Here is a 13,285-nt window from a genome sequence, read left to right as displayed (position 1 = left end):
TTTGCAGGCCAGTGTCTACATTAAGGTCGCGCCCCATAAATGACATCAGACGATGATACGCGCGTGCGACACGATGATGTTCGAAATCTATTAATATATCCTCAGATGGCTCCTGATGCCCATTTATTCTCAACGAAACTTCAGAAACTCCAAGTGTATCAAATACCATTGGATTTCTTTCCTGGCTACCTATTCTAGCACGGAGTTGAAATGCAATGAAAATATGTCGTGGTGCTGATACTCCTTGTTGCGATGATATATGCCATGTAAACAACCCGCCGTGATCACCTTGAATAACGTCTGTGGTTGTTGTTTTCCAGGATAGCAGTGATTTACCGTCCGTGTTCATGAAAGACAACAGTCGTTCTTCTTCGGTGATTGACGGAGACAACACTGGCATCCACAACCACAGTTTAGTTAGTATTACCTGACCAGGGGCAACAGCAGCATCTCGCCAGATAGCGTCATTATCATCAGGTTTTCGCACAAGTACAACTGTGTGTTTGGCACCGAATATGACCTTGTGGACATCTCTGCAGAATCCAAAGATGTGAGACAATGGAATCACACCTGAGAACTCTTCATCTCCACTTAACATCGATCTACGTGTTGCAAAACCCAAATTAAAATTTTCGTTCATCGATGCAACTGCGTCACCGGCAGCATTCATTGTTACATTCCTGTTCTCGGGGATGTCGGTTATATCCTTTGCAAACATCATTGATGGTCCGGCTGATCTGGTGTAATCATCCGAGTATCTCGCCAACCCGAAAATTGTTGTGGCAACGTCGACGTTATCATGAATTGTTTCAATTTCTTTTCCATCTATCATGTAAATAGCGGATTTAAATAACGCCATGATGCCGTTGTTAACAAATCCAACTCGGTCGCCGATTCCGTAGCCGGTGTTATCATTCTTTAAAAGCCTACCTTCAACTTCGATGAAGGCCTCAGCGGGCAAGAAGTATCTACTTGTATCCTGGACCTGTAGTTCAATTCTTCCGCGTTGGTTAGGATCACGTGCTTCATAAGAATAATATTGAAAATCACGTACAGAATCATCTTTAAGTACTGGTTTGGACATATCAAACGCGTCATTGGATTTTCGTGCAAACATTATTATTATTTGTGATGATCTAATTAAAATGTTATCGTCACCGGAAACCACTACCAGCTATCAAATTAGCAGTTACACTATCTTGCAACGCTTTGGAGGTAATTCCTGCTGTTGCGATCTCAGCTAATTTCTGATTTACGGCCTTATTTACTACGCTACTAACATTTGCCGGCATAGCTTCAGTGGATGGTAGTTTTACTGGCACCAACCTCTCGACTGGGTTTTTTTTTCGTATCAGCTGTGCTAGTCGATCCTTGATTGATTGAAATGCTTTCCCGGCAAGACTACCAACAGTGCCAATGGCTTTATCCTTGACAACATCAGCGGCTTTCATCGCGAATTGTTTTGCTAACGGTCCAGCTTTCGGAGCGATTCTTGTGACTAAATCCCTAACAACATCACCGACTCCATCTCCGTAAACAACCTCGTATACTGGTAATCGTGAGTTTACTACTCTGACACTTCTTGGTCTGCGAAAAGAATCGTGTAGTATCATTTTATTTAATTATTGTTTCTCTAACTGAATTTGCTAGCAAATTTAATTATTAGTCGCTGTGGTAACCGTCTGCGAGTTCATCAATGAGCCCCCGGTAGATGCCGATATCCATAATGCCACGCTGAAATAGTCTCTGACAGATATTTGCGGCTTCATTTATAATTTCCGGAGAGTTGTTTCCGGCACGTCTTCCTCCGATGAGAACTTCCAACCGTGATACGTCATTGACGATATTATCAGGACAGATGTGGTTATTATATCCGCTGCCTGTTTTCTCTTTTTCTTGTTGTTTTAATTTCTGAATTTTCTCTCTTATTTCGTCAATTTCTTTTCCCTTTTTGTTGTATTGAACAACTGCGGCTTGGTATGCATCCTTATTTTCCTTATTTCTTTTGTCAAGTTTCCATTTTTCTTCTACAACTTTTTGAAGATCGAACTTTTCCCTCACCAGGTCACTTTCTTTTATGAGTAATTCTTTTAGTGTTGGTGAGGGCGGCGAAATGGACGACGAAACAGGAGTGGAAAAATCATCATCGTCATCGGGAGCGCTAGCGCCCATTTGTTCACGCGATAAAAATTCAGGCACTGGATCGGGCAGTGTCATTTGCAGGATTTGAGCTTGTGTTTTCTTCGCCGGTATTTTTGCCTGCTTTTTCATTTCCCTTTCCTGAATTTTTGCCTGCCTTTCCCTTTCCATCTCTTGTATTTTTGCCCGCCTTTCCTTTTCCCTTGCCTCCATTCGTTTGTCTCTTAGTTCCTTATTAACCCCAATTACGCCAGTTTTTATAAAACTATAGGTATCATCAATGTTAGGTATTCGAGAATAGCCTCGGTTTACTTTATAAACATAATCCCGCCACTCACCCTGGGTCATACCCAAGCCAGCTCCTGGTTTTAGAAAATCTTGCCGGTTAGGATAATTTAAGACAATCCAAGCAGAAAACTCCTTAAGCTCATCTATGTTAGTAAGCGGAATATTTTTTATTTCAGTAATACCATCTTCGGTAAATTTATCAATAAATGTTTTTTTAGCAACTGTCACTACTCCGGCGGCACCTGGATCAGCTACAGCACCTGCATCTGCCTGTTGCTGTTTAAGTTCTTCTATTGCTTGAAGTAGCCCTCGTTTTGTTTTGGTAGGGTCGGCAAGATCAGGTTTTCCTACAATTGCAGTTTTAACTTCACCAGTAGCTGCTGTAATAGGCTTAAATAATTCCTCCGCAGATGTTGCAAACTCAACTCGCGCTTCTTGTCTTGCTTTTAATTTTTCCTTGACGGAATCACGAACCGGAAGAAATTTTTTAATCGCGGCTAGTCGTTGTCGTGCCAATCTAGTTGTGAGTGCTTCTCCGATATTTGCCATTATTTGATAACCTGCGATTTAATTATCGCGCATGGATTTGTAACAATAAATTTACACGACCCGCGGACACGATACCGTATCGGACTTGATACATTGTATGGTTAACGTAAGAAACTCGAAGAGAGCAGCCCCGGGCGGCGACAACAAGTTGGGGGGGGGGGGGTCGCGTTTTTTTGTCTCGTTGCTGTTGTAGAATTCCCCCCCTTTCTGAAGGCTTATTTTAGCATTTGGAAGTCTCGTTTTGTTGTAGGATTAGCTTTTTTTTAAGGCTTATTTTATCATTTGGTGGTCTCTAGACCTTTGTAGGATTCGCCCCCTCTGCTGCTAGTTAAATACACGAGTAAAGGCATATATTTTATACAGTTAAATACACGAGTAAAGGCACATATTTTATACAGTTAAATACACGAGTAAAGGCATATATTTTATACAGTTAAATACACGAGTAAAGGCACATATTTTATACAGTTAAATACACGAATAGAGGCATATATTTTATACAGTTAAATACACGAGTGGAGGCATATATTTTATACAGTTAAATACACGAGTGGAGGCATATATTTTATACAGTTAAATACACGAGTAAAGGCATATATTTTATACAGTTAAATACACGAGTAAAGGCATATATTTTATACAGTTAAATACACGAGTAAAGGCACATATTTTATACAGTTAAATACACGAGTAAAGGTGACAGTAAGACACATTGATTTTCTACATTTAAAGGATTGCTTATCAATGTGCTATAAGTTTATTCGCAAATTTGTACATACATGACTGGTACGTTTCCCTGTTGACAGTCGTGATGTTTTTGGCATGCGTCTTAGTATCCTCTACATTCATGAATTAAAAAATTAAAAAACACAAGTACGTTATGCACCAACATAAAAAATCTGATGTAAAAGAAAAATAAATGTTTCTGCACCAAACAAGAAAGACTATATCATACATTCTTCTCCACTGACATCGCCTTTGAAACTTTTAAAATGATAATAACATCGCAGATTCGTTAAAAAATTAAATATCATTTAAAATCATTTACATGTGCAGGATTTATAGGATGTTGTCATCGATAATTTAAAAATAACCATGACAGTGGTGTTGCAGGAACAAAAAGGAAACAAAAACAGACAGAATGGTCCCTTAAAAAACTAACATGTAAAGTGTAATGGTATATGGATTAGACGAAACATACCACACTGACATTGAATGAAATAGAGCAGAAAATGGGAGCTTTTAATATTTGTGGGAATGTTGGAAAAACTGGATTGCCTTGTAAAATTAAATAGTGATTTTACAAATATTCTATAATGAACTGGATAGTTAAAATGTAATCCTTTCGAACAATCACACGATTGCAAAATTATTACACAGGACACGGAATTGAGTTAAAAGAGGGAAATAAAGTTACAAAATTTAAGGTTCCATGCCTTGTACTGGTTACAGAACTAAATCTTTCCTGAGCTATATTTTAAATAAAAAAGGGATTGAGCAAACGAGGAATATACGAGAAAGTTTCAATTGACGTATGGAATTAGATGACAATAGTTCCGGTTCAGTACGAATGTAGTCTATTCTTAGAGCAGTTTATCATGTCTCGTTTGGTGGTGATATAAGAGTCGTATTTAGGCATTCTTTGCATGGATTTAAAATATGAGCTTATGGTGTGGTTGTGTACAGTCCAGCCTCTCAACGAAATGAGAAAAACTTCACCGTGAAGTCATCTTTGAAGGTATTTTAGATTAACATATGTTTTGTATCGATTTGGACACAGTGGAAAGTTAAGTACTGATAAACAAATGTAGAGACTATATAGGAAAAATTAATTGTGATCTGAGTCCGTATACACTTTTTTCAAGCATGTTTAAAAAACAACTGTTAGCTCCAAAAATTTATAAAATTGCTGGTAAACTAATTCTTTTTAAACGCAACAATAGCATTAGATTTTAGTTGTCATCGCAGGCTGGCTACTCTTTGATTTGTTTGACCTTGAAAGTATTCGAAAATAGTACCGAATAAGAAAAAACATTATATATATATATATATATATATATATATATATATATATATATATATATATATATATATATATATATATATATTCTTTGAATTGTTTAACCTTGAAAGCATTAATCTGCATTTATCTACGAAAAAATAGTACCGAAGGAGAAAAGATAATGAATAGTGCAGGGAAGGACACAAAGTATTGTTAGGCATAGGACTAAAATTATCGTTACAGACATTTTTTTTAAAAAAAAAATTGTATTTGCATCTTTATTTAATATGGAGGAAGTAAAGACGTGTAACATTTTATTGTACCGAATACCGCTACAGAGAGCAAGTTTTTATTTCATAAACTGTTGTTTTTCTTCATCTTTTAAAACCTACTCGTTGTTAGAATGTGGGATTATGTCAAGCTTAACCATGTATATATTTGCATCTTGTACTTTTTACTTAGTGTCTCGTTGTCTGCGATCATTCTATTTTTCTTGCATCTGATTTTCATCACTGGTAAATTTCAATGTGTTTAAATAAGCTTTCTATAGAGATGGTTCAAAACTTTGTCTTTTGATAATCAGTTCGAAAGCCCCCACTCCATCCCTCCACTGTGATCATCAACCATTTTTCGTATTATATCTCCTTCAGCGCATGACCAGTTAAAATCCAGTACGCCCTTTTTTTCGTTTTCCTGAAGGAGACGTTAATGGAGGTTCGCATTGAATGTCCACAGTTTCGATGACTAGGTCATCCCCATCATAAGATACGCAGGAACCAAGAACAAGTAAGCGGTAAATTGCGAGTATCAGAGTCAAAATGTTTTTGCAGTAATAAAATAAGATTTTAAAGTCAAGCTTTTTTCTACGTATGATTAAAATTGTACGTATAACGAAGAAAGGTCCATCTTGCATAAAAAGAACCATCATAAGAGAAAATACATCGCTCAAATCTATCTTTAGGCCGTCTGTTTTGGTTCCCTGAGTTTGTGAGGCTGACGTCACTACTAGTGTAAACTGCATCAAACACCATGTCCAGACACCAAGAAGAGTGTACGCGAAAGTTTTGTTGTCTGTGCCGCGTTCATATTCAAAGTACTCGGAGAAATCAATTATGTCTGCACATATCCCGAGGTACATCAGCAGAAGTTGTGAGAGATCGTTCCGATTCAGGTGTCCTCGAGGCATAAGCCAACGACAGACGATGATTAGAATCAGCATGGACTCCTCTTCCATGGAAATGACGTCATTACAGTTCACATCCTGGCGGGATAAATGTAATACATTTAATAGAATAGCTTAAAGCAAACAAAATACCGTACAGCGATCTGGATTCCTGTCACATCTTGATGGAATGTGATATCACTAAATTATTGTCCGCCAAAACGGGAGGCAAGGGAGGAACATGTAAAATAAAACTTAATGAGTGGCATTGTCTTGTACACGTTCAGTCACATAATCATGTTTCCCGTGTGTGAAGAAACATATTAAATTTGGTTGTAAATTCAGAGAAGAACATTTCAAATACAGTGCTTGCATAAGAGTTGCATTAGAAACGATTATTGAAATACTGGAATATTTTCAAAGCATACATAATTTGAAACCATGCTTTTTACATTTGACCAAATAGATCCTTAAAATCTATATCTTCGAAGATCTAACTGGTTAATGGGCATTGCTTTTCATTGGAGAAAATTACTAAAGTTTCACAGACAAGGGCGATTTTGTTAAAAGGAGCAACTACATAAATGCAATGGCTCGTGGAGCTTTAATGACCAAAACTAGAAGCACATAATTTTGTATGAATTAAACTTAAAGGTTTTAAAATGTGTTGTTTTACGGTTTAATAAAATCTGTATTGCCAAACGTTTTGTGGACGTGGTACGTGGTTTAGCAGGCGAATAATTAGTCTGGTATTGCAACCTAATTGTAAACTATTTCCCGCGTTTTTAAAACATAACTTGAGTTTATGCAAGACAACCTTATCATTGATTTCTGGAAGCCAGTTAAATTTAGGTATGGTATTAACTGTCAACTTCGTCCCTTGTAATCACTTCGTTTATTTTATCACCACCTTTTCTCAATTTCATCAGGTTGTTGATTAGCTGAATTAACCTGTCAGGTTATGTTATTGGTTAAATTTACCAGTTAGATTATGCGCACGGTTGAATTTACTTTATTATGTTATGTGACTGGTTCAGTGTACCCAATAGTTTATGTCTATGGTTGAGTTTATCTATCGCCATGTATCAGTCAAAGGTGTTAGGTGGGACCTAATTAGATATATTCTGGTACTCATCTTGCTAGCAGTCAATATAAAGCGTATACAAGTTAAAACAGTCACTGTTCTAATTTCTTATCTATTTTCATGACATTTATCATATATTTTCAAAATTAATCTCAATCTAATTGTCCAAATAATACTATTAAAAATGGAAACTATGTTAATATATTGAGATGATAGACGTGATCATCTCCGAGGAAACATTAATTTCTCTTGAGATTTTGCTTTAACCAGTAAAATTGTCAGTCAATCCTCAAATGTGGTTTGTAGAAAGTGGTAAAAAGACAGAGTCTTGAAACCGACCGGTAGGTCTAGAAAGGGTATGTACCATCTTCTACATCAGAGCTATGTCTGATTAAGGAGACGGAGCTTTATTATCTGCCCGTGTCATACAAGATTTAAACAACAATAATAATAATAGCAACAACAAAAACAGGAAGAATCTAAGACTAACCAATCAGATCGCAATACAGTGTAACACTTTTTGAACACGATGAATGTTTAGTCTGACTCATTTTAGAAATATGTATCCTTTCATTATCCCCTCAAAATATTTCAAGAATGATGGTACCATGTATCTTTCATACACAAATCTCTGTATCTCGTAGAATGGGACTGCACGATTCCTAATTCGAATAGTGTCAAACCCGTACTTTAAATTAGTTCAGATAATTCATGTATTTTCTTTAGGTCGCACACCAAGAGACTATAACATGGGATTAATAACTACAAAGTTGTAAATCAACATATACATGTATGACCTTTTGAGTTATGTCCGCAAACCGAAGGGTCGTATCTCACTCCTTCAAAGTTCTCTATGTCAGTCATAGGTGGAGAGCGGAGAGGGGTCCACACCAATAAAACTAACATCAGCAAGTATGCAAACTTTTGTCAGGGAAAAATTTATTTTACCTTTACAAACTCAAACAAATATATAGTATTTAATTATTTATATGTAGTTTATAGTGTTTAATTATTTATATGTAGTAAATAGTATTATATTATTTATATATAGTATAGTGTTTAATTATGTATATGTTGTTACTGTAGGGTTTAACGCCATTTTTCAGCACACGATAGGCTATACATGGCGGCCAGTATTAATGGTGGAGGAAGAACCCGCGAAAACCCCAGAAAAAACCACCGACCCACGAGAAGCTACTCGCAAGCTTTTTCAGATACCCACACTGGCCGAATCGGAGACTCGAACCCACGTAGACAGAGGTGAAATATAAGGATATTATATATATTAAGTATATCGTATTTAATTATTTATATGTGGCATATATAGTGTAATTATTTATATGTAGTATATATTATTTTATTATTTATATGTAGTGCCTAGTATTTAATTATCTATAATAAGTATGTATTATTTGATTACTTATATTAACGATATGATATTTAGTGATTTGTATAAATTATATGATATTTAATTATTTATTTAAAGTATATAGTATTTCATTATTTATATAAAGTACATAGTGTTTATTATTTATTTTGCACCTTGTTTATATACATACTTTTAACATATCAAGTGAACAAGGATATTCAAATCGGTCATCCTATTTTAACCCATCCACACAATTATCAAGGTTATATTATTTACTGAGCTCACACAGTATTTGTTGTAACACACGGTTCTTTTTTGTTTTAGATATTGTACCTTTAAATTCATTGGACTTTCCAAGAAAAGACTTGAACGTTTTACTCGAAACACTGTCGTCAGAATTTACAGTAACGTTCAAGCGTGCATTTTAAAACTTATGCATACTTATGTAAAAACCATTAGCAGCTTCAGAGATATTTTATCTCGAACTTTCGAATAAATCCCGAACCACATTCTTTAAAAAGTTAATGTTATTTAGTGTTGGAGTATTAATTACTGAGATATTGAAGATGTTTTAATTACTGAGATATTGTACAGCTTTATATGCAAGATCGTCTCGGACCCAGATAGATTACTCTTGGGTCTCCGTATTTGCGACAGGCAACTTACCGTCAGAATTTGTTATACTACACTCTGAATATGCATTGCATAGCGTTTTTCTGTTTCATTGCTGATGTAATGAAATAAAATTTGATTATGTATACACTTAAATTTGTTTATGAATGTATTTATGCGTATAAATGGTGTATGTGTGGAAGGATCTTATGAAATATTTTCGTACAAGGGCATCCGATCCTGTTGAAGTGGCCACCTCCCCTCCGTTGTCTATTTTAAGAATCCCCTCCCCCACCCCCAAAAAGAATACTGCTATTCTAGATATTTCTCACTGAATTTAGGCTAAGAACTACTACAAACATGGACAGTTGTGTTATGCAACAACACAAAAAAACAAACGAAGTTCTTACGATATCTGGTCTCGTAAATAAGAATTCCAAATTAATCATGGTTGACTTATCGCCGTCCCGTCCCGTATTAGAAACGCTCGTCTGATCTTCATCTGTCTTCGATCCGCGGTTACAGAAGGAGGTGACGTTGTTGCCGAGGTGGCCCAAGGAATTCAAACGTTGAAGCCAAAGTCCAGGAACGATGCTGGCAAAATACGCCAGAAATGCTGGACAAAAACTGAATATGAAAACAAAAATGAATGCTTGTTAACCATGAAAATAAGTGAAGTTCAACACTGGTTTTAATGACAACGTGGTTTAGTGGTAGAGACTGCCTGTTTAGGATCAGTGGTCAAGGGTTCGAGTCGTGGCCTTGTCATTGCTATTCTGTCATTGAATTGGGACTTAACCTGCTTTCGCCATTTCCCCAGACTGTGAGTATTTAGAAATTGCTGTTAGAATTTTCGTTGTTATGATAGGGTCTTAAATTACTCGAATAGACTTGCCTATCAAACAACCAAGCCTGAAACTGACCAATTAGGAGCCTTTCTAAGGCGTGTCCACCTCCACAATCAGAGAAGAAATATCAAAGCTGAGTTAATTCATCCGGATTTTGCACCCCAGCACAGTCTTCAAAGTGGATGAAATGGCGCTGGACCCAAAGGAGAGGAGGCGACGAGGAAATGAGTCATACAGTAAAAAATGGAAACCACTAGTTGACTTATGAAGGACCAAGCTGGTCTTAACTCATCAACTAAATAAGGCTAAAATACTCCCATTTAGGCTCATAGTTTGGTTGTAATAAATTAAACGTTTTATATAAAACACATACACCACTACCACCAGCACTATACAACTAACAAAAACAGCGACAACTAGAAAAGAGAGAGGACAAAAGCAACATAAATCATAATGACAACAATAACCACGCACGCGCATGTTGAGGATGCATGAGATGAATGCATTTATGCATTATAAAGACCAAATTGCGTTGCATAGGTATCACAACATGTCGACACGGAGTTACCAGAAACACCGAAAATCATCCAAAAACCGAAATACGCACTGAAATGCATTCAAAAACCTAAATACGCAACGAAATACACATATTTTCAACCATAATACTGATGAAAATAAATGTAGTATAATTTGTATGTGTTTGAATAATGATAAATATGCAATTACATTTTGATTTCAGTGATTTTTGTTTAATAGGAATTATGAACATTTTTCTGTGTATAGCTCCATTAGTTTACTGAAGTCACTTGTACTTGATTAGACAGTTTTACCTCGTTTATCTGTTATGTCTTTATTTACTTTAAAATATATAAGTATATGCTATTTCCATAGAAAATAAGTAAATACTCATTTCTGGATTCTCACAATCACAATCTCACTCATATCGTTTAAGTTCTGACCTATCCGCGATTGATCATACCTGCCCGATCTTGTAAAATCAAATACGACGGAGTAACGTCATTACACCAATTGCACCAGGAATGGGTAAAAAGTAAATATAATTCGTATACAAATCGTTGAAATCAAAGTTTGTTTTGCTTATGAGTATTATTATCAAAACAATTGCAAACCATAGTATCAGGCTGTACACCAATATGTACTCCCAAAAGATGTAAATAATTGTGTATTTCTTTGTGTGTTTCGGTGTATTTTGGTTTTTGAGCTTATTTCGGTGTTTCTACAACCGGTCAATACATTAGACTAATCCAACGCGGACAAAACTGAACGAAACTAAGAGACACAAAGCCAAACGAAACGTAAAAAATAACTCACCTAACATAAAGTGAAATAAACCTTAGCTACTGAACAAAACTAAATTACAATCTTACCGTTTCCACTCCAAGCCTTGACGAAAGTACAGAACTGCAGAGGTTTCCATGAAAAACAAAGGTACAGCCATAGCAAGAATTCCATAATACTTTTTGTCATCTAATTGTCTTGTAGTTAGCCAGATAACAATCCCAGCATGCGCTAGTAACAGCGCGCGTGCCACCATTGCACGTGAAATCTTTCCAAACTTATGATATCTAGATCGAAATATTGACTGCTTCCTCATTTCCATGATTAAAATCTTCTTAAACAATTACACCGTGCAAATGTCCGCAAAATATATTTTCCCCCGATTGGATGAGTAGAGTATATTCAAAACGTCATGTGATATTTGCTTGTCAATTAGCTGATATATGTTAGTATATATGTTAGCAAATGCATTTATGATCATAAAGTTCATTCAAATTAAAATGCGCATCTATTTCTTTTACTGCCTTCATGATAGTGTGTACTGATGTGTACGAGTTTCTGTCAATCACAGTGTCATCGAATCCACTCAGTCAGACTCAACGTCCAGTTTCCTGTATAGCATTTCCTTTAAGATACCTTTTCCTTATTAGGGTATACCGTATATGTTAGTCTATTACTCACTCCCAATTGTAAAAGCGTATAACCAGATCTCCAGTAATATATTGTATAGGCAGGTCAGGGTCTAGAATTCTGGATCTGCGTACGATTTCAATTCGAGACTATGCATACCAGCTTGCGGCCGCATTATATGATGGTAGATCTGGGTTGACGTTGTTTACATTTGAGATCGCGTTGTATATTGGAGGGCAAACACAAAGCTATAGAGTTAAATCAGGTCATACAATTGTGAATTTCCCTTATACGGTGTAAGACAAAAGTAGGTATAGTGAGTAAATATAAAACAAAACATTTAATGTGGACTATTAGTTATCATCCGGCACTTGAGATACAAGATCATACGGACATGATGTTCTCATTGTGAATCAACAAATTCAGGATACTAATAATAGAAGAAAGAAAGAAAGAAAGAAGTAGCCTAAAGGGGGCTAAATCTTTTATGACACACATCTATTCGAGTAAATTGATTATGAACCTGATTTTAAGCCTTTTACACTAATCTTAGTGTAGTTCGTTTCAAATGGTATCGCAATATTATCACATTACTCAAAGTGTAGTTAATTTCAAATGTAATCTCGGCATTATTACACTACTCTTGGTGTAGTTAGTTTCAAATGGCATCACAACATTATCACACTACTCTTGGTGTAGTTAGTTTCAAATGGCATCACAACATTATCACACTACTCTTAGTGTAGTTAGTTTCAAATGGCATCACAACATTATCACACTGCTCTTAGTGTAGTTAGTTTCAAATGGCATCACAACATTATCACACTACTCTTAGTGTAGTTCGTTTCAAATGGTATCGCAACAATATCACATTATTCTTACTGTAATTAGTTTTCAAATGGTATCGCGTTGTTATCACACTAATCTTAGTGTAGTTAGTATCCCAACATTATCACACTGCTCTTAGTGTAGTTAGTATCCCAACTGTATCAAATTAGTCATAGGATAGTTGGTTTCAAATGGTATCACAATAGTATCATACTACTTTTAGTACAGATGGTTTCAAATGGGGTAGTAATTGTAGCGGGCGCTGCGTCTAAAAATGTATGAATCTAATCAGCCTGAAAAATGGCTAAAGAGAAGTTTTCTTTATCCAGTCAGTTCTATTTCTGCCATATAAGATTATGGGGTTCATGTGAGATGACGTATATTGTGTGGGGTCATTGTGCAGTCATTATTTGCAGAGGCCTGTCAGATTACTGCGTATTCATTGCTTTATTGACTTGTTTTGTATACATGCGGG

General features: G+C 35.9%; 2 protein-coding genes and 1 long non-coding RNA gene across 3 annotated transcripts in view; 2 read left to right on the top strand and 1 right to left on the bottom strand.

The window, feature by feature from the left end:
* The window catches only part of LOC149799734 (B-cell receptor-associated protein 31-like), an 86,618-nt gene that overhangs the window by 44,596 nt on the left and 28,737 nt on the right, over nt 1-13,285 (top strand). The gene's annotated exons all lie outside the window — the stretch shown is intronic.
* Nucleotides 3,598-11,932, bottom strand: LOC149799735 (transmembrane protein 26-like). The gene is made up of 3 exons (XM_089959103.1): nt 11,442-11,932; nt 9,616-9,832; nt 3,598-6,239 (listed from the first exon to the last, which is right to left on the bottom strand). Exons 1-3 carry the CDS (start codon nt 11,672-11,674, stop codon nt 5,640-5,642), a joined length of 1,050 nt encoding a protein of 349 aa, XP_089815229.1. The 5' UTR covers nt 11,675-11,932; the 3' UTR covers nt 3,598-5,639.
* LOC149799736 (uncharacterized) lies at nt 4,601-9,413 on the top strand. The gene is made up of 3 exons (XR_016421223.1): nt 4,601-4,714; nt 5,629-5,764; nt 8,331-9,413. It is a non-coding gene; the product is annotated as an uncharacterized LOC149799736 (long non-coding RNA).

This window comes from Sinohyriopsis cumingii, chromosome 5, assembly GCF_028554795.1.
Source record: "Sinohyriopsis cumingii isolate HCF-2022 chromosome 5, ASM2855479v2, whole genome shotgun sequence".
NCBI lineage: Eukaryota > Metazoa > Mollusca > Bivalvia > Unionida > Unionidae > Sinohyriopsis > Sinohyriopsis cumingii.
This window is presented reverse-complemented; position numbering and strand designations above follow the sequence as displayed.